Source organism: Mycteria americana, chromosome Z, assembly GCF_035582795.1.
Source record: "Mycteria americana isolate JAX WOST 10 ecotype Jacksonville Zoo and Gardens chromosome Z, USCA_MyAme_1.0, whole genome shotgun sequence".
Classification (NCBI taxonomy): Eukaryota; Metazoa; Chordata; class Aves; order Ciconiiformes; family Ciconiidae; genus Mycteria; species Mycteria americana.
The window spans coordinates 36,442,529-36,470,143 of NC_134396.1; the positions used below are offsets into that span (position 1 = coordinate 36,442,529).

The following is a 27,615-nucleotide window of genomic DNA, read 5'->3' on the forward strand; positions in this document are numbered from 1 at the left end:
CCTGGACAAAAGTTCAAATTAGGTTAAGAACTTGCTACTAAAAGAAAGCAGGTTTCTTAAAAAGTGTATTTTCAGTGGTAAAGCATTCCCGTATACACAATACAAACATATTCCCTTTAGTGCAAGAGAAACTGCTGAATTATTCACCTCATCAGATACATTTGGCCATAGCATGTTAAAAAAATCACTACTTTCCAAAGCACCTTAGAAAGTAGTTGTGATCTAACAAAACTTCATTATTTCACAAAACGTAAGTAAAATCTAACAAAATTCAACTACACAAGTGTATTCCCAGAGTGTGTCCCCCAAATAAAACTCAATTTTCTGCGTACCCACTGAAGTACAAACAAATTTGCATTTGGTGTGTTAATTCTTAAACCTTCTAGTACAACATAACAAAATTATAAATACATACCAATGATCTGTTGTACTTGCTGAAACTGTTTTCAAGTGCACTTCTTAAACCATCATTGCTGTCGTGTAGCTTTCTATTAGCTGATCTAACAAGGAAACATAGTTTAACTTGCAGGAGTAGAGTAAAGAAAACATTAAAAATTATGTAACTTATCACAAAGAAAATTTGAAAAAATACATAACAAACAAACTTTTTGATTTTCTTTAGATAAACACTAAAGAGTAATGTGGAACTACAAATGTGTTGTCGTATACTCAAACAAATGATTGTACGTGAAAAAAGCACTGTGAAGTTTAGCCTCCAGTAGCAGCCTAGGAAGCCCTGTTTCACTTCTGTAGCATGGTCTGTGGTCAGCTGAGGGGAAAAAAGACACTGTAGGAATGTCAGCTACAGAAAAACAGCTACAGGGTAGTAAACTGGTACAGCCATTTCTGAAACACAAAGTAACTATTCTTTAAGTATTGCTGAGATGACCCTAAGGACAGGTGTGATTCAGCTGCTTGAAAGAAAGAATATGTTTAGGATAAAGAAATTAACTAAAGATATAAAAAATCTATTAATTGTGACCCTCCTTGAAAGCAAAAATCTGTGCACCCCTTGTACAATACTGCACACGCTTAGTACTATCCAGATAACGATAAGACAGGGAGTTACTGGAGAAGCGAAGTCAATAAAAAAAAGGAGCCAAGTAATAATTTTTGTAATAGCATGGATAGACTCCAATCTCGTTCAGTCTATCATAAAGAAATGAAAGTCAGTGAGGCTAAGAAAAAAAAGAAAAAACAACAAATAGTTAGTGGCTCAGTAACACAGTGGAGTTAGTAGCACAGTAGCTTCTATGAGAGTTGAGCGCAGTACTTTCTATGAGAATTGAGGCCATTTCAGTATTTTTGCTTGGTATTTTTTCCCAAATCTCTTCTCTTTTGCATACAAAAATATTTACCCCTGAATACGTTGGGACAAAGTTTGTTAATAAAAACCTGAATTACTAAGAACTTACTGAAGTATTTCAATTTGCCTTTCCAGATTATCTCTGTCTTCAGTATACTCTCGGATCATTTCTAGGTCTCTGCAAAAAAAACCCAAGAAGTTATACTTTACAGGATATCCTTTTTTATTTTTATAATATTGCTTTGGTAGAGGACAAAACTCAACAGTCAACATTTATAAGAGGTGATAAATACATACCGGGGAAAAGATACCATTTCAAAATATTTCTGAATATAGTTTTTCTATGTTTACATTTCTGCTGAAATATGTTAAAAGCAGTTTTATGCAAAGTAAAATGACTTGGTAGCTTCATTTATCTCTGCCATTATCTCTCAACAAAGACTGTGAATGAAAAATAAAAGATCTACAAAATAACCATATGGACTGCCTCCTTTCCCCTTGAAACATCATTTATGTTATCTGAAGATAACCACATAATGAAACTGTCATTTATGCTCCTTTAAATGAATATCTACAAGCAGCTTTCATTCACTTTAGAAAAAACTGGTTGAGACTGATGTGGGAGGCTTCCAAAACTATTCTCCCTAATATTCATAAGATATTCATCTGAGTGTAAGTCATGGAGGAAAAAAATTCCCTGATGCTCTAACTTTTACTTCTGACTAAAGTCCCAGTAAAATCAATGGGCTTCCTTGCAAGATTAGGAGAGTTCGCATCATATCCAGAACTTGCTCTTCCAGAAACCTGATGAGAGAAGTGAACAGTAGTCATGGCACACTTTGCATGGTTTCAAACGTGTACCTGTCATTTATGGCAAATTTAGAAAATAACAGTTACCAACTGCATACATAATAACTATATCAGACAACAGATTTTTTCCCCTGGTGAAAATATTATCATGTAGAAGTACCTTACCTCTCAGTGTTCAAAGCCTGATCTGCGTACTCGCTTTTCAAGCTATCTAATTCACTCTGTAGAAAAGCTATATTTGTCTGTGCCTCTAGCAGATCTTTCTTAAGTTTCTGATTTTCCTTAAAAAAAGGAAGATATTAGATGTTAGCTGTCATAGTCACCTGCACAAAATGTTGACATATTATAATGGTAAAATAAAAACCATCACAATTAAATAAAAACGGAACACTAGAAAATCTGAGCATAGAGGTGGAAAGAAAATGAAAGAACTCTAAAGCAACAGAGAAGTCAGTAAATTAGCATGCAAGAACCACTGAATTTTTATTTTTCCATTTCAGTTACACAAAAAGGAGACTATATCATCTCCAGCCATTTCTAAACGTTATACCAAGAATGTGTATGCATTTATACAGAACAGGTTTTTTTCAAAGTTAAAGATCCTATACACCTACCAACAACTTTAAAAGTTTATTTCACAGCTTACCAGTACTAAATGTAAAAAAAAAAAAACCAAACTGTATTGCAGAGGCTAAAACTGAGACTAAATTTGTATGTTAATGATAATCATCTCTTACCAGCAACATATCATGTATCCTTTTTTTCAATTCAACCACATCATCCCCGTGATTTACGTTTTTGGATTGCTCTTCCAGCTAGATGGATAAAAAAATGCACAATTAATGTATGTTATTGATTGTTCTGATTCAAAGTACATAAAAAGTAATGGAAATCATATTAAATAACCCTTAAAACATTTTACAGCTATTAAAGTTTTTAAAACGCAGAGTTTTCCCAACTGTGTGAGTAGGCAGCATTAATCCTAAAATCACTGGCTTTCTATACAATTTTTTAAATCAATACTTAAAAAATGTTTAATGAGCATTTTGCACTCTGTAGGTGGATAACTAGTGACACGGAAGCCAGCTATTGAGAAGATATAAACAGGTGTATCCTCACTAACATTAAAAAAAAAAAATTATATACTACCTCATCTGTGTACTATTTGTACTACAAGCTCTCATGCTTCTTGTAAGAAATTTCCATTTCTATCAATGCTCTTTTAAGTGCAATTCAATATGAAGAAACAAAAATATATCCTCATTGGTCACTATGATTCTGGTAAAAATTATAGCAAAAACTAATGTCAAAATTAAACCCAAATTACAAAATAACCCTGACCAATATTCATATCAGTTTACCTTATGCTTAGGTATCAAATGAAAAGATCAGGTTGGAGTTAGGTTCAGACTACTAATAACTAGTTCCACTAGTAATTTCAGTTTAAAATTACAGCTTAAACCCACCTCTACCGTTATTTGAGAGCAATGCACTAGCTGCTTAAAGGCACTATATTACTGTAAATTACTATATTTGGGTTGCCAATTTCATCTAAATCTATAAATTGCAAATACTTAGAGGCAATATATTAGACTATTTCTAATGTATCAAATACAAGACTGCAGTTTTAACAACTTGATGATGTCAACAACAAATTATTCAACAACAGAATTTGGTTAGCAGTTGGTCCCTTTCCTAAGTATTTTGGTAAATTACACAGCATGAATACAACAGCACAGAATGACAACACAACCTAAAAAATTATTTGCAGTTGCCATTTACTAATACATATTAAATTAAAAAGCTACAATTATGATCATCCATCCTGGGGAAGGCACTTCGTAAGGTCAGCATCTCTTAAAACATTTAAAAAACTCTCACCATGACTTCAACTCACTTACCTTTTTAAGTTTTTTTATTGCCACCTGAAGATCCCCAACTTCAGTATCATACTGGCGCTTCAGCTCATTTAGTGCTTCTTCAGCTTTTCGCTTCTCCTGCAATATTTTTAACCTCATTAAAAGCTGAGACAGGTTTCAAATGTTTATTAAAAATGCATTCATTAGTTTGGAAACTGCACACTTTCCCCTTAGATTAAGGTGTGTAATTTTGTCTTTCCATTGCGTCAACCTGCCCCTTCCTTAAGATCCACAGATTCTGATTCTGTAATTGCAGTCCTCTTATAAACTATTAATAGAAATAAAATGGTAAGGTGGAAGCAAAGATATGGATCAATTCAGTATTTGTTATTCATGCCATAGTCTCCTGTGCTTAACATTCTCAATGTCTTAAAAAAAAAAAAAACAAACGGAAAGACAAGTGTTCAGATTTTATTTGTACATAAATTTAGGTGTGTATTGCATATATAGATGTCTACATACACACTCGCACAGAAATCAGGGCATTACATCCTTTTTTTCAAACCAGCCTTCTATGGCTCGGCGTACAATGTGCCAGTAACAGCATTACTGTGCCACCATCAGTTACTTATTTATTTCTGGCTTGCTTTTAAATTTTTTTGCTTGCAAGTGTTGGAATGTTACAGGCCCATGTTTAGTAAAAGGTATACCAATGACAGCATCTTTAGTTTCATATGATACTCGGTCTGAATATCAAACCAAGTACGCTATTCTGAGTTTTGTTTTAATCAAAACAGAGATTTTGAAAGGAAGTTACATCAAGCACAATGAGAAGAATGGTATGTTCCACTTGCTATAGATGAGTATGTGTTTAACTCACTCCAGTCACTCCCCAGGGACTTCAGTGCACAGTTTCACAACACAAGAAACCAGAATGCAGCAGTGATACATGGTGCCAATGAGACAGGTTGAGTTTTCACACATAAAAGACAGACATGGACTTTGCCCAGAATTCAGTGCTTTCCTGAAGGTGATGCTGACATCCGTGTGTTAAATGATAATCCATGTGTTAAAACAATAATCAAAGTAATCAGCTTAAGCTGGATTCTCTTACTGTTGGCACCTATATAGGAGTCCTAAGTATTGTTTGGTAAGTATTTGCTTCCCTTGAAGAAACAAAATATAAGATAGGCTTAACCTGCAGATACTATCATGCAGAGGCAGGTGTCACGGTGGCATGAGTGAGATCACTCTGACAAACAATAGCCTTGAGTACAGGCATTAAGATTAATGGCTTAGTACAATCCCACAAAGTAAATATCTTACATTTACTCTCAGGGCGTTTTAGTAGGTGGAGTATGTGGAGCTATGAGCTAAAGGGAACATTTAGAAGTGAAAATGAGAAGAGCACTGTGAGAAACAAGTTACAGCCCATCTTTCGTATCTATAGGTAGGTGTGAACAAAGAAATCGCAATCCATGCAACTCGGTGACAATTTGAGGACTTTTTAGAATGAGAAACACAAACTAGATGTGGATAATACATAGCAGATGTGTTTTTACATAATGCTAGTACATAACTGTGGATGTTCTCAGAGTGAGCAAATACACACATCTCAGTCATCGTTCTACAGTAGTGAAAAAGAGTCTTCAGGGCTTTTTTCAGTGATCTACCACTCTTTGCAGAACAGAAATTTTCCAGAGCAAATGTATTTGTTTTCTAAACATAAATGCTTAGTCTCTCTGGAAATGGAAAGTTTATCTCTACTGAGAGTTGCCTTATCATTACTTAAACATACTATGATACGCTTTTTTTGCTGGGGTGGTATCTTTAACATGTTTATGTCATTATATTTTGTTTCTAGGAAAATAGCTGACTTTTATGGTTTGGTAGGAGTGTTTCTTCTTGTAAAAGACGCTGTTTGAAGTAAATCTAACAGAATACCATTTACCTTCACAGATCAATTACCGTGCTATTTAAAATCAGCAAGTTGGCAGACTGCACTTTGTTGCTTCGATTCTGCAAATGCTTTGGTGAAAGAACCCATACCAAATATATAGACATTCAGTATATTGTGTGTCCTACAAAGCAATAATTATGCCCACAGTATATGTTTTAATTAATGCATTTCTTATGTCCACATTAGAACACTTTTACAAACTGTTATTCTTATGCACATTATAAAGTTAGGTTTATCTTATGAGAATTTAGTAACAGTTCAACATGAAGCAGACAACACAGGTAGGGTAGTTTTACTGCACTGCTTTCTGCTTAGAATTACACAGCCACATGTGGCTCTAATATATCTTTCAATGGGTAAGGGGAAGAGGATTCTTGTTTTTCCATCAAGACTGCAAGCCAGTTGAAACAATGGCTAAAACTTGAGCACATTGAAACAGAATTTCCCATCAACTTTGAGAGGTCCCGGCCGTCACACACTGTCATCACAATTACCCTCTCTTATGTCTATAACTCTCTAAAATACAGTTGCAGGATGAGAATGGGAAAAGAAAGATCACTGCTCTGGGGAGATATACAAATGAGGAACAAATGATCTAAGCATTAATTTCTACGTAAATTCATCTACTAGGAGAACTAGATTCCATTCTTTTATGATGAAAGGTCATTTTCTCCAATCTGTTTCCAATATTGGTCTCAGAAATAAATTCCTCTAGGCCAGCATTTTCTCACAAAAGAGAAAGACTTTTTTTTCTTGGTTTATTACATCTGAGCAGCCATTCCTCTTTCAGAAAGCATTAAGATAATATATTTTCAATCTCGTGGACAGCTTCTTTTCATCCAGGCCCTGCCTTTGGTGGCTTTGAGTCAGCCCATCAGGATCAAAAACACACCTGGCCATCAATCCTGCTTAAGAGCACTGAGAGCTTGGTAATTTTGAAATTCTGTAAATATAAAATACTCACTTCCTTTTTAACTTTATGCTCTGCAGCCTGTATCCGTTGTTCCATCTCTTCCTCCAGCTCACTGAGCTGAACTGCCGCTTTATCCTGAGCTCTAAAATTTAAAAGTAAATACTGTCTTAGGAATTGCCCTCTGGCTTGACAGAGACGTTGTGTGAAACACATCTACCTACGTCAGCTGAAACAAATTAGACAGACAGACATGGAAACAGTTTAACATTGCCCAGACCTTGAAACTGGTATGGTTGGGAGCCAAAATCACAAATTAATTTGAAGATACAGGCGAATTAGATTTTAAATAATAGCTGACAGCTGATGATTAGTATTAAATACATCACATCTGCATTCTGAAAATTAAGTTACAGAGATAAAAGACCCCTCTGGTTATCCTATGAAGAGACTTCAAAAGGATAACTACAGCAACTTGCATCACCCACACACACAAGATCTCTGTCCTGAGCTAATCTGTTTGGTTTTGGCAGTAATCATGTGAGATGGCAAATGCCAAGTAGTTATAATAGGTAAATACACCCCTTGAAGCTGAAGAAGCAAAAACATCATTTCTAAAATGAAAGTATAATGAGCGTGTATGCTAAAACTCAAAGTTACAGCCAAGGAAGAGGAGTCAAAATGTTTTAAGACATTAAACATAAGAATAGAGCCTGCAAAAATTTGGCCCAGGACTTATCCAAAATATGAACAGGGAATCATTTGCAAGCTGCTATATGTGCTTGTGCACATGTGTGTGCATATAAATTAACCTTTGAACTCAGTTTATGGAAATGACATGACATATTTTGGCATTAACTCTCAGTAGTTTAACCCAAGAAAGTGTGATAGAGAAAAAAGTAACTGCATAACTGAACTAGAAACACAACTCACTATACCTTTTTACCGCAATGGCCAAAGTTTCCATCTCTGTGCTTTGAAGTTTGATCTCTCGGATGAAGTTCTTAATGACATGTTCGTACGGCTGGATTAATCTTGGTTCCGCTATGTGTATGTTCTGATACAGAACACTGACCTGCTCTTGTCTGAAAAAGAGAGATACCATTTTACTTGGAACAATGTCCTGTAACAGGTTTGAAAAATGTATTACAAATGAAGAAATTCCCCTTTTTGCATTTTCTTAAAATTTAGCAAGTTAGATATGGGCTTTGAATATTCAGCATAGTATGTCTGAAATCTTCTAAATGATGTTTACCCTTCCTGCTTCTCTAATATAGTTATTGTAGAAAAAAACTCTTTAGCTTAAGTAAATTTTTTGTACTTCTATTCATGGTGTATTGAAGAGCATGCCACTGGAGTAACCCATTATGTATATCAAGTTTGTTGGTGACTCTAATGTTAATCATATCCATGAAGAAGTTTACAGCTTTAGGAGGCTGCATAAGAACTGAAAATGGGTATGAATGCCAACCACCCAAGTTAAAACGCATGTTTAAAGGAGAGAGAGGGAGGCAATCACACCTCCTTTGAGAAAAAAAAGTTTGATGCTCCCTCAGCTTCTAGTATTCTAGTATTCTTCTAGTATTTACATCTCTTGTATCAGTGTGTGGCAGGGGGGGAAGCTGTAGGGGATATGACAATACAGCTCTTTGGTTTAAGACAAATTATTCTGGTCCAGACAACTGCACTCCTCATAATCCCAGCCCTGTTTTATACCCCAAAGCATGCACTGTTACAAGAAGTTAATTCTGTGTATGATTCCCATGTGAAAGATAACAGATATATCTAGTACAGAAGAAAGAAAAAAGTTTCTGTAGATCCTTTCATTATTAAATGCCCTCCTGAAATTTATACTGCTTCTTAAAAGCCGCCCCAATGCAGGAATAGCATATTCTGATTTCCATTTGATCTGGACTCATTACATAGATTGTATAGAGTTTTAATTGTCAAAGCAAAGAATCTTGACAAGACACAAAAACAAAGAATAGCATAAGCACCAAAACATTATTACACACGTTACTACATAAAAAGCACTGATTTCTGGTCATACCACTAGTAACACCATTTTACCCGCCAGCTAGGTTCCAATATCTGGATTACTGTAAAGCAATATACCAGAGAAAATTCTATAACAGAATTTAGCAGTCCCAAGGAAAATTGAAGCTGATTGCCACATAGACTATATGCCAGAACATGAACAGGTCAAGAACTTAAAAATTAAACAGAAAAAAAAAAGGAAAAGGGAAAAACAGGTCTAGAAAGGTGGAAGAAGCAGGCCAGTAATGAGGAAATACTGCATATCAGAGGCAGAAATGCAAACAAAACTAATGTTTTGCAAGTTCTAGTCTAACATATCACGAATACATGACCTCTTTTTGTTGTTAAAGGAAAGCTTAAACACTGATTTAATGATCCTCCTCATTAGACAGCTAATGTTTTCCTATCTTCTATGGAGGCAATGATATTTAATACCTTCACCATACGCATATCAACAATCACTGTATATTCTCTGCATTTTTCCCCACGTGAAGCAATTCCACAGCTTAATCAACATTGCAGCACTCTGCTTCGTCTATGTGATTTCCCCACTGAAAGTATAACTTATTTTATTACAACAGTACCACTATTGTTACTATAGCTCAGATTCCCATTTTAAACAACTGAAGTATTTCAGGATGTAAAATGTTTCCAGCTGAAATGCTGACATTCGTTTCAATATACAGAAACATAACAGCAACACAAAGAAATACAGATTTACTGATGCCAGGGGCATTTCTGTGTACATACATGTTTCTGTCTTGCAAAGGGTTTCCTTTACAAAGGCTAATGCTTTAGCTGTATTCAGCATTTCCAGAAGTTAGGTTAAGCTTAATGTAGTGCTCTGAATATCTTCCAATGTATGCACACAACTTCTTTTTTAAAATATATTTTAAACAGAGTAATGTCAAGGGTCACAAATAGTCACAATAATGCGCAGATTTATCTGATCATCAGATGCTACAAATGATGTATAAATATCATTAAAGAACTCCCCAAATGTATGTTTACTCAATTAATAATTTTCATTTTAAAAACTGTTAAGGGCATTTTCCTTAGCCACAACTCTGCGCTAAAACAACACTGACGTTATCAGCACCATCAAAAATATAAGAACTAGGGAAAATAAAAAAAAAATAAATTGTAGACTTAAAATCTGCCCTCCTTTCACTCTGTACTATTACAACATACAGACAAACGTGATATTTCTGCACTAAATGGTTTACTGCACAACAGTTTTGGAACGGTTCTGACTATAGCATGTATCACAAAATAAGTTTGAGGTTTAGGTTTATCAGATCTCAATTAAATTTCAAGTGTACAGCAGGTTTGTGGCATTTAGACACTGATTTCCAAGTACATCCAGCTGGACAAACAATAAGTTCAGTGTCTCAAGGTGATACCATTTACAGAACTCCTACCATACTTCCATTAACATTGGGTAGGCTTGAAGCTGGAGCCTGGCTGTACTTCAAACATTACAAAATGTACCCTCTCCGTAGTCTCTCCATTTGAAATTCCATTTATCTTTGACAGTTGGACTGAGAGCTGATAACGTATGCCGCATTTCATAAATCCATAGCACTTCAGCAGTTGTCCTTCAGAGCTGCAAATTGCTCACCAAAACAGCCAATAAACTATTCCAGAATAGTTTCACATTTTAGATAGAAGCAGACATTGCACATATCCAGAATTATACTGCTGAAGAATGTCACTTCTTCGAACAGTGTGAATATACACACAGTCCTTTAAAAATGAGTCACATGTAGAATAGAAATGGCACTAGCCACAGCAAGATGGACAGAGTTTATCGATCTTCCAAGGCAGATACGTTCAGCACAATCTAGGTCATCATATATGATTTTTAGAAATACAAAACACAAACATGAAATCTGTGTTCTGAAATTTTCTTTTTTCCTTTAAATTTCCTTTAAATTTCATCAACTATATGCTTACTAATAACCTTGTTTCCTAGAAAGCAAGCAAACAGCAGGAAAATTGTTACTTGATGCTAACATAAAATACTTGTTACTTGAGCAAATGTTTTCCTGATTCTCTTCCAAATCACAGGTCACTGAACTTGGGTTGGATCTTTAAGGACCTACATAATTTTTTTCACAAGATTACAGGGTTATGTTGGTACTCTATCTTTCTCACCTCATCTTGTGCAGGATTAATCAGCTGCTGCCTTTAAATCAAATGAAGCTACATCCATAAAACTACACTGTACCTCAAACTGTACTACAAATCCTATGTTTGAAAATAGCACATGCATAATGGTAATACCAGAGGCCTCCTACCACACAGATTATTGACGGAGTAGCAAAATTGAAGTTACACTGTCGTACGCTGACGGGAGTAGAGAATCAACAATTAGTCTGGCCTTTGCTTACTATGTTTTGTGCCAGGAGCAGAAGACGTTTGTAGTGGAATACTGCAATGTGTTTCTGCAACTTTCATTCTCTTTACAAGAATGCCACAGCCACTACCTCTTGCAGCTTCTTTTCAAAGTGTATGCAAATACACATACCAGAACTGAAGACAGAAATCAGTATCTCCATGCTGCTAAGCCTCTGCCATACAGCTACATCTGCTTTAAGATACAGCAGTCAGAAGCACAAAGTACTTATTATGAGAGTTTATTCTCCCTCTGTGATACAAAAAACTCTTTATATTTGTTATTCCTCTTTAGCCCAGTGACCAGCTACCATCCCGATGGATTCAAAATATCTCAGTGACCCAGTTTTATGATGCAGTACTTAGGCTTAAGAAGCAAAACGATACCCATACAACCACAACTGTGCAGGATCCTGGAAAGGGCCTGGAAGGCTTTTTTAGATTCAAATTGGCCACTGAAATTCTCAGTGGCACTTACCTGAGTGCTTCTATGGCAACTTTATGGGAAGTCCTAATTAAAAACATGACTCAACAACTACTGCACCAACAAAAAAAACAAAGGAGAAATTAAAGTCATGCAACAAAATTGATAGGACTCTGCTTAATCACTTATGCCTTCAGCAAGAAGTAATACACTTCCATGAATTGGGAAGCCTGCTATTGATTTAATCAGTCCAAGTATCCATGATGAATTAGCAGCAAGCACACTGTGGTATTTTATAGATACACAGGATTTTAGAAGGATGGAGCTATATACACTATATATCAACATGCAATAAGTATTTGATGATTATAAGAGGAATTCTTCTGAATTGTCTCCATCTTTTCAATCACTCCTCTGTTTTCACATGCTTTGGTAAATATCAGTGACACCACTGCAGCAGGACAGCTTAGTTGCAATGAATATTGCCCAATTTGTTTGTTTGCCTCCAGTTTCCCTTGAAGACATGCAATTTCTTTCTGCTAATTCATTAGTTATTCAAAATCATTTATCAAGGAAGATTTCACAAATTTATTTCACCAAGCTGACTCCTGAACTCTGAATAGTCTGTCCTTTTGCTGGACAAAAAGGCAGCTAGAATGCTCTTACTTCAGTTTCACCAAAACTCATCAGAAACGCTCAGGTTTGCCCCTTAAAACTGGTCTTCTTTGAAATCCTGAAATCACTTTTAAATGGATTTAGCTGCACTCCTTTAAGTTTCACATTAACACAACTGTAAACATTCACAAATACTAATGCATAGAAAGAGCATTTTTTGATATATGACATGAAGGAAACTGTCCCTTTGGACCATCTGGCACTATGGTTACACTATCTACCATGCACGCCTTTCTGCTGCTTCTACAAAGTACAGGCACAAAACACCCAAAAACATACAGTATTCTGACCAAAAAAAGTAGAGTATTCTGACCAAGTACTGCTCTGGCTTTACCTTACCTCATCTCAAAGGTTTTATAACGTAAGCTGTCTGTAAAATTAGTAATTAGTAAGTGTAATTTGTCAATATTTGCACAACTTCACATAAGAGTTAACTTAAGCAAAGTTACTGTATTCACATGGTTTCAGAGAGTTCCTGAGAGAATAACAGAAAGAAAATAAAACTGCCCCGATGATAACGCAATTTGTAATATGTTAGATTTAAAATACCATGGTAGAATACAGGAGGAGCAGAAGACAGAAAAAAAAAAAGAATAAAAACAACACTGGGATTAGAGATATCCGATATTTAGGTTATATTAAGTGGCATAATTTCATTTAACCCACAGAGCTATGCTAATTCATACCAATACATAGTATTAGTTTGGTTTGCTGAATGTACAGTGACTGTTTGCGTAGTGATCCACACTCTGAATGCAGCTCAGAGGGAGTTGATGGAATTTATCAAGGAAGAATAACTCTACAGTTGCTCAGTACCTTATATGTGTTCCTTATGCAGTTGCCAGAGAGAGGATGCTATGTTACATGGGCCCCTTAGCCTGACCCCAAGGGCGGTATTTTCAGTATAGTTTTCCACCAAAGATGCACAAAGTGCAATAAGCTAAGGGAAAATTGGAGGAAATCAAAGACGTGCCAGTGATGTTATAACACCACCTTCTCTCATTCACATGGTAAAGATTTAGTGTTTCTTTCATTGGTATTTTGCATATGTTTACCTGAGTCTGCTTTAGAAAGGTGGAGACCAACGAGGTGACCAGCACAATTTCAGGCCCCCCCCACGCAGAGCACTCTGGGGAGCACAAAGCAGCAAAACAAGGTAAAAGCTCACTTAGGCAGGAGCTGTGCAGGGGCTGTCAGGCTTAGCTGGGCAAGGGTTGTATTGAGAGGTAAAACTAGACCAAAGCATTCCCCAGCAGGACTGTTTTTGTAGGTCCTTCTGTGTACATCCATATCTTTCTCAACACCATCTCTTGCCAATTACTGACCTCTGTCTTCACTTCTGCCTTCTTTCTTATCCATGTTCTTACCTGCAGACTTAAGGTCCCCAAACACTTTCTCTTTGTTTTCTTGACCCAGACATCTTTCAAGCACTGGAAAAATATAGTTTCTATTTTTTGTAGGTGCAACTAAAAGCAAAGATAATCACCACTACACTTAAACTTGTTCTCACACTGATAATATGCTCCCATTTCTAAGTTTTAGAACACTATTCTAATGGTCTCTTCCCAGTGTAGGTGAGCTTGTAAAATTACTCTCATCACTTGTGGCAGCTCTGTTCTGGTATGGGCATGAAGGAATTAAGTACAAGGTGGTCTGAGCCAGGAAGGTCTGAGCTGGGTGACTGGAGCAAGACAAAGATCAAGCATTATGCATGTGATGATTGTCCTTACACTAGAGACCAATAGCCTATGTGTGCCACCAAGAGATAAAGAAATACCTTTTTCTGAAAAGTGGACACATTGGATATGCCATCATATCAGCCACCAGAAAAGATCGACCAAATCTGTTTCAAATTGGAAAGGATCTACTTTTGTCACAGCTGAGTGCCTAACACTTTCTCCTAGATTAAGTGCCTTGAGGAAGAACAGATTACACGAAACGTTAACATGGTGTAAAATTCAAGGTATTTCTCAACCTGAAGTACTATGGGGTTTTTTAGTAACAACTTTTCTTTTTCTGTATCTGCCCCTTCAGCAATAGGAGAACAAATCTGCAACCCCCAGATGAGAGAGCCCGGCCAAGGGCTGATTCCCAGGGAAGGGATTTTTAATGTTTCCAAGGAATAAATACTGGTCCCTTCCTAAAGACAGAGGTGTGATTTGGAGCCAGTGGAGCAGGACTGGAAAAGACTGTGGGACAAGGAGCGAAAGATGAAGTCTGTAGAAAAGGAGAACACTCCAAAGGATATAGCTATAACAAATGATCGTGTGACATGAAAATACCAGGAAAACGAATCCTACAGTGCTTAACTTATTTGGCACACATGCTGTTCTGATTAAAGCGGAAAACAGAACAGCAGTAAAACCTAAGGTAGCTCAGAAAGTCCTCTAGCTCCCAGAAAGGCATCCATCACTCTGCCAGCAGGGCACATTTGTCAAACCCTTGTCATGAGATGTATTAAAAGACATCATTCTTATAGCAGACATCCCCTCACCAGCACTGTGACAAAGAGGGACCCAGCATTTGTTTTCCCTCGGGATTTGCCTTTGTCCCCTCTCCGGGGAACACACTTTGACTTCCAACGAAATCTCTCCAGTGCTGATATCATGGCTCATCATCTCTTGGAAGGAAACACAAACTGCTGACAAGAGTTGATGCTGTGCTCTGTATTGACTTTGGCAAAAATCTATCCTGGCTCACGACAGCAAGAGCGTGACAGGTTTTGGACTTTCTTTTATGCAGCAGAGCCCCTCTCCTTTGCTGTAGCACAGCAGTATATCCCATGAGCATTGCCTGTCTTCACAGTTTAAGTAGCTCATGTTAAAAACAGCGCTCTTTTCTCATTTTATCACGTCCCCCAGATCCACATTTTTCACAAAGCTCCAGATGACATGATTGGGGGCGAACTGTTATCATAAGCACATTAGGAGACTTTGGAATTGTACGATGCATAAAATCTCACAGTCTGGCAGCGTTGAAATTGGAGTCCGATGAACAGTCAGCTTGGCCCAAAGTACAAGGCACACAAGTAAAACAGACCCCAAGACTAAAAAGCAAAGCAATGAAGTATGAGGACTCTCAGAAGAATTTAACTCGAAATAGGGATACAAACTTTCTTCTCCAGATTCATCCACCCATTCATGCTCAAATTAATTTAGTTCATTTTCCAACCAGACTATCCAATTTGCCGAATATCACACAAAAATTGCCTGGTAGGGCTTAACGGGATCCCGCAATGATCCCAGAGTGATCCCACAATACACAAGAACGTACACAGCACACAGAGTCCCAAATCTTTGCTCTTTCTGATTGAAGGTCTTTGACATTAAAATTTCAAAATCTGTTTTCAGGGAAGTTTTTTGCCTGTAATTTACAGACACAAATAACTGTCATAGCATTCATAAGTACAGGTTTTCTCTTGAAGTGTCAGTGCATGTTGGATCATTCTTTGTTCAAGCTGAGGAATGGAAAAGCATTGCCTTTAGGAGACTCCCACATGCTTAAAGGAGCACGTGCCTATTAGAAGCATGGAGGGAACCTTTCAATCTTACTGCTGAAATCCAAACAGATCTGAGGTTGTCCACATATTAAAAAAGAACACAACACTCAGTAATGTGGTCAAGGGCTAAACCCTTCCAGTACAGTACAGTACTGGCAGTACACTGGAGCACTCACTGCCTGGAGCACCAAACAGGTAAGTTTCTTAACTTTGTCTACTCCTGTACCACTGCAAATACTTCGTAGAGGAACAAACTAATGAACATGCCTGAGTTCTCAATAAAACACATCTCCTAGAGCTCACACAGGTATACTCCAGTTGGCAATTCACTACATACAAACCCAAGGCATTGCAATCTTTTGTGTTTAATTACTCATTATACCTGATTGAATACAACAATACAGAAGGGTAGCTGCATTTTAAATTAAATGAATGCCAAAAAAAAACCCAACCCTCTACGCAATTCCACTAAAATCTGACTTCATACATTGTATTAGGTCATCAGCCTGGAAAGACTTTCCACTTTTTTTGTGCTAGAGGCACAATTGCCCACTGAGCACGTGTAAAGACTAAGACAAACAATACTTTGACTCACAGTGACCACCTTACCAAGAAATCTAACTGAATTCAGTCCCAAAAATCTGTTCAGATGGGGAGGGAAGGAGCAAGGCTGAAAAGAAACTCTTTGATGTCACTCTTCATGTTTAACTACAATCGATAGAACCACAGCTCCAGTACAGACTTGGATGGCTTAAAGTATAAGAACCGTGCAACCGATACACCACACTACAGGGAAGCAGAACCCATTCCATAGTAAAACTATCTTTTTTAAAATTAACTAAATTCAAAACACGCTTATTGTAGCATATGCTTATTCTAGTACCTGGAACGAGGCAGTACCTGGCAGTAAACAATGTTGCATCTGATGTCTGCTACTACACTGAGGACTAGGCCAGGATATTGATCTGTTACTGGGTTTCACATCTCATTATGGAGGCTTATTTATGGCTTTTAAAAGCTCAGTCGCAGAAACAGAGGCTGAACCATGTGTACTGATATCAGTGAAAAATTTCCGCTTGATTTCCATGGGCACTCAATCGAGTTCAGGAATGAGAGAGCACAGGTGTTTACTGTGTAATTTTCTCCTGACTTCAGCCCTGGTTTTATCTCACTACTTCTACCTGCTATGCCTTGTTTATCTCTGTATAAACCACAATAGCATCAAAGCACATGTGCCAGTGTTTTGCTAGACTGGGGCTAGAAGGCACAGCTTTTTGAGGGACTGAACCCCAAAATGATCAAGATAAAAAGCACACACGATCGAGATAAAAAATACGGACAACCCCACTCATCTGGGTTTGAGGAGTTTCTCCTTTGTAATTACTTTTCTCACGTTTTTCAACACCAACGTTACAGCAAACACATGAAGAGTAATAAACCAGAACATATGGACACCAACTGTTTTATAGTATTGAAGATGCAGGTGTGTTCCAAGCTAGGTCGGTTTTTCAAAGTACTGCCTTTCCCTAAAAGAAACCTGAAGTGTTAAACAACTAAAAAAAAATTAAGCCTTTTAAATAAAAAGATAAATAAGTTTTTTAAGTACCAGCTTGTACTTTACATGGTTTTGTTATATTCTTTTGCTTAAAATCTCTCCTATGCCCAGACTCCTCAAACAATTTCAATCTATTCATTCCTTACACAAGTGGTCTAATGATTTTAGTGGGACTACTCACATGAAAAAAAACTTACATATACATTTCAACAAAAAAAGATGCAGGCCACAAATGGAAAAAAGTTGAGCTGTAACACAGATCTGCTTCTAGCACTTCAGGACAGGAAATAGAAAGAACAAGAAAACAAAGGGCACACTGTTCTTCAGCTGACGTTGGCACACACCTAATAAATACAGCCAATTACGAAGGATGTTCAAAGCTATTTATAAGGCTGAACATGAACAGGAAGCATTTACATCAAATACTGCCCACCTGATACAGTCTTTAACTATCAAAATTTAGTTCTGTTTGCAATTTTGATGTATAAGAATCATAACACCAGTTACGTTAGTTATGTCATGATGAATTTAACAAAACGAAAGGAAAGTGCCTACACAGCCATGCCAACAAAAGCTATTCCACCTCCCTCCTACTACCCTCTTAGACAAACAACTGGACTATATTCAAACTGCTGCTGCAAACATAGTAACCAAGATACTGAGATAGGCTTATTACCAAAAGGAGATGGATGCTTTCACAAGCCACCACTGTTCATGAGTCAGATTTTTTCCATCTCCTATTGAGTTTCTGTCTGGCTTTAGGTTAAGTTATTAATCACTTCTGCAAATTTTCAAACAGCTTTTTCTTTTTTGTTTTTTTTTTCTGTAGAAAGCAAGTATGTAGCAAGGTAGGCATCATGAACTAGGTAAGAAAGACCTGTATGAAGTTACAGATCTGTCTGAAATGGAGCAGTCCAGTAAGACTAACCAATGTCATTTACCCTTCCAGTCCAAAAAGAAAAGAACAATCGACTCCAGTTGTGAACATGAGCAGCAAGTTAAGTAACTCAAAATTTCTCTGAAGAAACTTTTCATCTCAGAATCTGAACGCATTTTTAAAAGTGGCTAGAACCAAATTATTGGGGTACATAAGAATTTAAGGTGCATTATATGGAGACTGGTATGATAAAAATTTGCCAATGATTTGATACATGCTCCTGTAAAACAACAAACGGCACATGTGGCTCGACTGTTACAAAAGTTACACAGAAACTAATGTGCTTTTTATTCGCTTCTGTGTACCTCACAGCCAGGACCAGCACTAACTTGACAATCTCTCTGGATATATTCATGTATGTATTCTTTTTTAACTGCCTCTTAACCAGCTGCCAAGCCCTTAAACTCAGATTGCTTGTTTTCCAGCTTAAATTACAATTTTTAAATGAAGCCGAATCACTCTGTACTTTTCACGCCAACATTTATACATTAATTTTGAGCACCTCAGGTTGCAGGCAGATTACTGCGAATCACCAAAATGTGCCTCTCTAGACTGGAACCAGCTCGGTACTGACAGACCCATGGTACTTGGTAATTAATCCCAAACCAAGCTACCATCAGTTGTCTTCATTCCACTGCCATGAAGGTCAAAGGCTCTCACGGACTTCAGTGAGCTCCTCAGCCTCAGAGCCGTGCTTAGGAACACCGTTAATCTGGAGGCAAAGCTGGCGTTGGTCTGCCTTTACCAGGAAAAGACAGACAGGCGTGCAAGAAAGATGCTGGGGGCTGGTCCGGGGACAGCGGGGGGAGAAAGCTCCATTTGCGGGGCCGGCAGCACTTTGCATCCCGTGCGTTTCACCGGCCTGATTTTCCCACGTGGGTCCCCGACAGAGCAGCCGAGAGGAAGCAAGCAAGCGGCTGCACGCTGGAAACACAGAGCTGGAAAGCCTCAAAAGCGGGAAGCAGATGCGGGGAGCACGCTGTACACCTGCAAGTCCAGCGGGCGAGGGGTCAGGCCGAAGGCCGGCGCGGCCGTTCCCCAGCAGGGTATTGCATCAGCACCGGCGCAAGCTGCTGCCAGGACGGCCGTTCCCGCTCCGGAGGGCGGCAGGGGCGGTTTGCCGCCGCCAGGCTCCCCGCGGGCAGGCTCAGCCCCGGCACCCCCGTGGCCGCAGCCCCGCTCCCACCCGGGCGGCCGCCCCTCCGGCCACCGCCGCCCCGCGGTCGGGGGGCTGCGGGCGGCAGCGCCGGCGGGCCCGGGCCTTACCTGGGGATGTACCTCGCCTCATCCCCGAGCCGCAGCTCGAAGTCCCTCCAGGGCTGCTCCAGCCCCGCGACGGCCCACGCCGCGGCCGCCTCCCCCTCGCCCTCCGGCTCGCCGCCGCCGGGCCGCCGCCGGGTGGCGCCGCGGAACCCGCGGGCGAACTCCGGGAAAGTGATGGCCCCGTCGCGGTCGCTGTCGAGGCGCTGGAAGATGGCCTCGGCCTCGGCCGGCCGCACCCGCAGCTCGGCGCAGAGCGCCGCGAAGTCCTCCCGCTCGATGCGGCCCGAGCCGCTGGCGTCGCAGGCCAGGAAGAGGGCCCGCAGGCGGGACAGCTCGTCCCCCGCCGCCTCGGGATCCATCGGCCGAGGCCGGGGGCGCGGATCCTCTGCCCGCGACGGGACGGGACGGGGCGAGGCGAGGCGAGCCGAGCGGCTGCGGCCCGACCTGGCGGCACAACTTTGCCGTCGGCTCGGCGGGGCGGGACGGGACAGGGCCTGCTCCGCCCCGGCGCCCCGCGGGGCCGGGCGCGGCCGGGAGGCGGGCCGCAGGTGGCGGCCTTCGCCTGGGGCAGGCGCCTGGACGTGGCGAGGGGGCCGGCCGTACCCGGGCAGGGCTGCGGGCCCCCCCGGGAGAAAGCGGGAAGGTCCCGACCCGGCGGCCGGCAGGTGCGGGCCCCCCCGGGAGAAAGCGGGAAGGTCCCGACCCGGCGGCCGGCAGGTGCCGGCCCCCTCTTCCCCCGGGCTCCCGCCCGCAGCCGCAGGTGCAAGGGCAGGGTGTTCCCTTTGCGCACCTCTCGGCCCAGTATGTTGCTGACAGCACAGGTCGCTACTTACGAACCCCACACGTTAAAAACACGTCCCACCCCCCTGCAGCAGTCCAATGTGAGTCCCGTAAGGGGCTCACATTGCGGTCACCGTAAGGTGTTAAATCTCATTTCTGTTTTCCAGCAGAATAAAAGTGCTCCTCATGTTCATGGAAGACAAGGAACGCAGGATGACCCAGAGTTTCACTAGATAAATTTTTGCTGGCCGTGAGTAGTCTCAGCGTTATACATTGCCGAGTACGTGCTCACTGATATCCCATCACCACTAATTTAGAAAAGTGCATTGTTAAAATACCAGCTTAAACTGAAAATGCAAAAGCTAGATTCAAATCAATAAATCAAAGGAGACAGATTCTCAGTGCTCTGTATAGAACTAGCGTCTTCTCACTTTCTTGACAGAAGTCAAGACTTCTCACTTTCTTGAAGTCAGACTCAAAACTCAGATTTTGTTGGAAGCAGTTAAATTTCAGCTGAGGGGTTTTCTTTAGTTCCCTGCACTTATTCTTGTTTATGTCTGTCTGCAAATGTAAATTGTGTATACCAAAGTTGTGATAGAGTTAAACAGAATACAACTCCAACTACCAAAACAGTGTTTCCTTACTGACCGAAACATAGCCCAAGGCTAAGTACGTGATCCGGCAAAGCACAAATAGCCCAGCTGAGCCTCATTAGAATAAAGCCCGTACTGTAAATGGGAACTATAAAGTGCTCCTCTGCTTAAGAGGTGTGGAATGCCCTCAAAGGAAATTATTATTATTCTACAGGTTTTGATTACTATTTTGTCAGGCTTAGACAGACTCAGCCTAAAATCCTGCCAACAATCTCTCTCTAGTCAATAAAACATTTTGTGAAATGTTCTCTGCACTCTAGAGAAATACAGCTGTTAAGTAATTTGGAATATAAATTTTAGCTTAAAAATATCAGATAACTGAAGGACTTCAGTTTACGATTTTATACATTTTTGTCGCTACATTTCCACTACACAACTGTAAAACTGCTAAGAGTAGTAAAGCAGTATCATCTTCAGATTCTGAGTCTAGCAAAATGTAGTGTTTTAGTAAAGCAGAGTTAATTTAACAACTGTTCTTTCTGTTCCATGGTTTCTCATCTGCCCATCAAATCTTTGTACCCAAAGAGTATCATGAAGCCCTTACGGGGCTTATGAAGGGTTGTTCAGCCGTCAAAAGAGACAAACTTATCTTGCTTACACACACCAGCTCTCAGTTCCAGGAGTCGGGACATTTGGCTTTCAGTGTTGACAAGCTCCTGAGCTGAATGGAAACAGCCTCATCCGGGGCCAAACATGTCTCACTAGTCAGGGAGTTCCCACTCAAATCAATGTGCTCACTTTCTTGTTTGCCTTTGTGGCTGCAGGTTTATGAGTTGACATTTTTCAGTAATCCTTATCCTGCCCACTCTCTTACTCACTGTGTTCTGTGTATCTCTTGTGGCAGTGACTACCTTGGACTGCTAGCAGAGGGCATAGACTTTGGACCTATAGCCCCCATCTTTTTTTTCTCTGAGATTTAGCATCATCTTTTCCCAAGCTTTTCTGTGTAACCCTTTTTTTATATGACTTGGGGTTTGACCCTCCTGCTGCAAAGGTCTGCATCTTTGTTTTCTTTGAAAGCTTTATGTTTCTACCTATGTGATCAAGTAAATAATAAGTGACATAAAAAACAAATGGAAAACGTCACATTAACTTTCAGTTTTGATTCAAGCCATATAAGAGTCTTGCAATATTTGCCCATGTGATGCCTACGTGGGCCAGATTTCTGCCTTCATGTGCAGCTAATCTCTTGTGTATTCAGTGGATGTCATAAAAGAGAATTTGGTCTTTGGCATCCCCCTTATTTCCACTGTTACAGAAGTTTTTTCACACAAATCTCAGGCACTGGCATGAAGTATGGTGTGTCATTTAGCTCTGCCATGGCATAGGTATATCCTGCAAAACAGATGGTGCCTGCAGTGTTACACAATGCCATGCAACCAGTGCTTGCTTGGCAGGCCATGGTTCAGACAAATGGTCCTAACACAACAGCACAGAGATAACAAATAAAAGGTGATTTATTTGGTGAGACCTAGAGTGAGTGGTGGGGGCAGGATTCCCAGAAGGCAATGGTAAAACAGTGCTTTGTTCTGAAATTATGTGCCTATTCTTAGAAGGATCTGTCCCTTCAAATCCAGCTCTAAACTAAATAAATATGCAAAAGCAAAGCACTGTTTCTGTGGTCTAGTAGCGTGGATATGGTACAGGAGGAGTTTTAAATTCATAAGTAAGATACCAAAGCTACAGATACAGATATACCCCACCTGCAATTTTCAGTCTATCTGCTTTACTTCACTGTGCCGTGAAACACAGAAGTTAGCTGGAGCACCTGTTTGGCTGAAGAGGCGGAATGGAACATGAAATCATGCTCAGGAACTTCAGGGAGGCCTAAGATAACATGTGAACAAGAAGAGATTCATTGTATCACTACTAAAGTGTCCTATTGTACTGAGTGGGAAAAGGTGAGGTTTGACACTGTTGTAGGCACAGAGGTTAAGTGGAGCAGATTAGAAGAGACAGGGTAACAAGAAATGCGAGGTGTGGCACCACATGACATCCAGACCTAGCATTGCCTTAGGAAGCAAAAGAGCAGAGAACCTGAGCTGGCCAGTGGGAAAAGCTACAGAACCCTTAAATGCTATTTGAATACATGCAGTCTCTGAAAGTAACTTTGCAGAACTGTGCAGAAGCCCAGAAAAGCTGGAGTGCTGTGCTCCAGGCAGATCCCATACCTGAAATAGCAGCTCTCTTCCCATCCCTCTCTATATATTGTTTTAGGAATCTTACATACATACTAAAGGAAAATTTTTGCTTTGAATATCAAGCATTTGAAAGTTAGGAAATAGAACATAAACTGGAACAGTTATTCAGTAATTTGTTTCTGCTCATGTGGCCTTCGGCATTATTTAAGATTTAACACACACTATTCAGACCTTACTCTGAAGACAGAGTATTTCTTTTCTATAGTTCTTACATATATTAGCTGATCTTCCTAATACTGTGCATGGTTAAGGGAGTGAATGGATCCCTCTATGGTTGCAATAACTCTCATATTCAGCTTTGTCTGTTTTACATTTGGGCAGTTTAAGCAATTTAGCACAAACTGTGCAGTTTACTTGGAAAGTAGAGCATAAATAAAATGGAATCAACCAGTAATATAGAAACACCTCATTGAAAACTGTTAGCATTACACATAGGTATCATAGCAGCCACAGCACCATGAAAACTAATTAATTAAACCTACTCTAATTTCTCAACTCGCTGACACAAACTTTACCACCTCTGCAAGCCACTGTATATCTCAAAGCATCACAGTCCCAATTTGGCACTCCATCTCTTCCTTTTGTACCCGTATCTGTTCATGAAGCTCACCCCCTCCCTACCACCAGGAAGGGGAGCACAGTGTGTGTGGGCAGGTGAAGGGCATGGTGAGAGCGTGGTGTGCAGAGTGGAGTGGCTCTGGGAGGTCTCCAGCAGATGGGCCGTGACCCCCCCCCCCACTGTTGCCTTCTCTGCCTTTCTCCTATTGTGCCTTTATTTGCACTTTTTATGACTTTGATGGTATTTTCAGCTGTTTACCAGGCATGCACCCCATGTGAAGCATATAGGATAGGTGCACATACTTAAATGCCAAGTCTGGGCAGATTATAGACCATTGCTACATATTCTCATTCCCTGCTGCATAATTTTTAGTACTACTGAATGTGACTCACTCTTATTCTCTTCAATTAAAAACTAAGGGTAATGTATTTAGTAACAGCCATCATGCCATCATGTAGACTGTACTTCTCAGATATATTGCATCATTATAACCTCTGAAGGGGAAAAGGCATAATCTGTATCTTTAAAAACTTAGTCCAAGGCAAAGAAATTAAGTAACTTGCATAATATTGCAAAAGAACACAATTTTCTGCTTCAATGTCATCAAAAAATGAGACACAAAGTGACATAAAAGCTCTTCATCAAAGCAGAGGTACATTTAAAAGCCAAAAATGTCTCTCAGGATACACAGAATTTTTCATTCAACTGAAACGTTAGCAGTTGGGACAGCGAGGTTATGAAAGACTTTCACTGTTTTATTGATTTCTTTAATGGACTCCAGGCCATGACTGAAGCGGAAACCATACAGATGAAGCATCTTCAGCCTGCAAGAGAGAAAATATACCATTAATAAAAGAATAGTGAAGTACACAAGGTGCTTTTGCAGAAATTATTAAGTATTGGCAGCAAAGGAGGTATGAACATCTAACAGCCTTTTTAAAAGCTTGTCTGTACGATAACTGAATAGCCAGGGAGATGCTGAAATGACCAATAATGACTGCTGCGCCTGGTTTGGAGGTACTAGCAGTCACCCTCATGCTGCACTAACAAGAGTACTCTGACCCCAGAAATAACAGAAAAAGACTGTTCTAAAGACACGCTGTCATGTTGCTAATTCTCAAAATCTGTAATGGTTTTGAATAACATAAGCAGCTAGCAATAAATGCTTATGAATTTCATCTTTTACAGGAAGACTTTCTTGATGATTTTCATGACATCTTGATTTTTTTTTTATTCTGTCCTATTTTTAAGGCATTAGGAATCTTGACAAATACCTTGCTTTTTAATGAAGAAGATGGAGGAAACGCAGAATTGGCTGAATGAAATGCAAAAGAAGTCACTGAATCTTAAATTCTACCTTCAGGTATAGAAGTAACACTTCCTCAGAAAAAAAATGGGCAAATGAGACTGTTGGACATGGAAAGATCCACAAGCAGCCTCAGAAAATGGGGGCTTTTCTTCCCTTGTCTGTTCAGTCCCACTAGGCTCAAAGAAATCAAAGCTGCTAGATCCATTCTGTCATCATTTTCTTGTGGTAAGGCTGGATTGCTACAACAAGCAGTAATTACATTGCTCTGTGGAGAGAAAACCTGACCACTGCTTAATTTTTTACTACTGCTTTCTCCATAGCTGTAAAAGAAATTAATCTAAAGCAAAATTCTCTGAGTCCATTCATGAAAATAACTGAAAAGAAAAACAGTTCTTCTGTGCACAGAGAAATAACATGTCAATGGAAAAGTAATTTATTATATTATTACACGCTGCTCATTACAAGGAGTTCAAATTTCACCATGGACTAAATATTCCTTCATGCACAGTCACAGATGGTGAAATCCATATTGATCAGGCTCCTAAATTTTCTACAAAAGCCACGAAGAGAGTTACTGGTAGTGCTCTAATGGACAGCATAGTCTAAAGAGACAAGCAAAACAAGCTTTTTAGGTTAAGATAGTGTCTTTTTTTAACTGAAAGATATACAAGCTATCAGGTACATAAGTCTCCCTTGTGTTTGAAAGTGTACATACTTTTTCCAATTCTAATAGTCAAAACCAAATTACACCTACTGATGAACCTTCTCCGTTCTTGCAGAAATGGATATCTCAAAATGCAGTTCCCCAAATCTAATTAACGATGAGCAATGCTGAAGACAGAGGATACATGTGTCCTTTTCAGGACAGAGATGAACAATGTTAGGTCAAACGGACATATTTCCTTCCAGTTAGGATTAGCTTTGACCTTTTTCTGCAGAATGGTGCCAAAGCTCTTTCAAAAACACAGCAAGGTCGAGGTTTTCCTTGCAAACAGAACGGTCACTGTTTTACTCTCTTCCTACCTCCCTGTCTTGCTCAGTGTGCTGGAACATTTCCCCATAAGCAGGAGAACCAAGTTTAATTCACTGCCCTGCCTGAAGCAAATTCAAGTTACCTTTCTTTTTCCTCAGCCAAGTGTCCTAACCACAAAGCTACTGGGGACAGTGATGGCGTTGAGAAGCATCCAGGTGCTCAAAGCCACTGCTCCAAGTATCTGTGTTTTACAGTGCATTATAACTAGATAAAAAAGTCTTTGGAGCACATGCTGGATGCCAGTTTTCCCTATGCCAGTGGATCACCAATCCATCCTTCATTTCTCTCTATCTGGCCAAAAAAAATCTGACTTTTTTTTCACAGATTCTGGCTCAATGGTATATATTCAATCACTTGAGCAACTATAAGACAGCCTAAAGGACAGGGTTTCTTACATGGAGCAAGAAATATCTGAATCTGCTTAGACAGAGAGGAAGACTGAGTCCATCTCCTAAGTTTGTGTGTAATGCTCTGACCTTCAGGCTACCCTATAAAGAAGGCACACAGAATCAGTACTTCTTTCTCTTTATCTTGGGTAAAAGTGGCTGTCACTGTTTCATTGTGTGAAACCCTCTCCTGTTCATATTAGGCAAACACTGTGTGTTGATATCTTCCCTTAAAGAATGGGGGAAGAATGTCCCATTCCTGGTTTACCAAGAGGATTTTGGCTGTTGAGCTGCTCAGTGCCCACAGGACTATTGGATATGCCCACAACTTCAGGCTTCTGGGCAACTTTCCTGGGGAAAATGGAACTGGTCAAGGCCCCATTGAAAGCAGTTTTGGATGGTGTCTTTCAGTCCCCTTGGCTGCAACTAATAATTTCAAAAGTGCCAGATCTCAGGCAAAGGCACTGAAACTCAACAACCTACACTGTTAAACTGTTTAGAAGAATCCCCTGGCAGGATGCAGGACAACTACCATCTCCCAAATGATTTCTCTGTCCTAATGAACACTGTTTGGGAGATAGGATAAGCCAGTTTTAATGTGGCCACCCTGTTTTGAAAGGTAAGTCATTTAATAATAATGAAGTGGACAATGCCATGCCTACTGGCCTCAGTGCCGGAGAAGAGTTCTGATGTTTTTAATTTACTAGGGTAGAAAAATAGCTTGTGTAGGCCTTTTTATTTACAAAAGGTCAGAATAATATTTGAGATTATAATCTTCTTAGAATGTACTTCCTGAATATATAGTACTTACTTTGAAAATAGTTCAAATTTAAGTGCTGAATAAATGTGAACACAACTAATTTGACTCTTCTCCACCTAAACCAGGTTAATTCTGTTTCATGTGATAAATAAGTGCATTCAAAAACATTAAATAATTATTTATTACAATGTACAACCAAACAATATTGCAATAAAAGAATGGAGAGCTGGACAAGAAGAAAGGTGTAGTAAAGCATCCCTGAAGGATCTTCTGAATAGGAAAGTGTTAAAGGAAATTATGGG

At 39.6% G+C, this 27,615-nt stretch overlaps 1 protein-coding gene across 4 annotated transcripts in view; it reads right to left on the minus strand.

Moving 5' to 3' along the window:
* RASEF (RAS and EF-hand domain containing) overlaps positions 1-20,104 on the minus strand; it is a 37,401-nt gene extending 17,297 nt beyond the window's left edge. For all 4 annotated transcript variants that reach the window (XR_012779016.1, XM_075527194.1, XM_075527192.1 and 1 more), the window contains exons 1-8: positions 19,636-20,104; positions 7,784-7,930; positions 6,900-6,990; positions 4,018-4,113; positions 2,854-2,931; positions 2,282-2,397; positions 1,416-1,484; positions 416-500 (exon numbers count right to left, since the gene is read on the minus strand). Coding sequence is in view for 3 of the 4 variants with exons in the window: in XM_075527194.1 (XP_075383309.1) it covers positions 416-500; positions 1,416-1,484; positions 2,282-2,397; positions 2,854-2,931; positions 4,018-4,113; positions 6,900-6,990; positions 7,784-7,930; positions 19,636-19,991 (1,038 nt within the window). In the remaining variant the exon portion in view is untranslated. The remainder of the gene's footprint in view (positions 1-415; positions 501-1,415; positions 1,485-2,281; positions 2,398-2,853; positions 2,932-4,017; positions 4,114-6,899; positions 6,991-7,783; positions 7,931-19,635) is intronic.
* Positions 20,105-27,615: the final 7,511 nt, after the last annotated feature.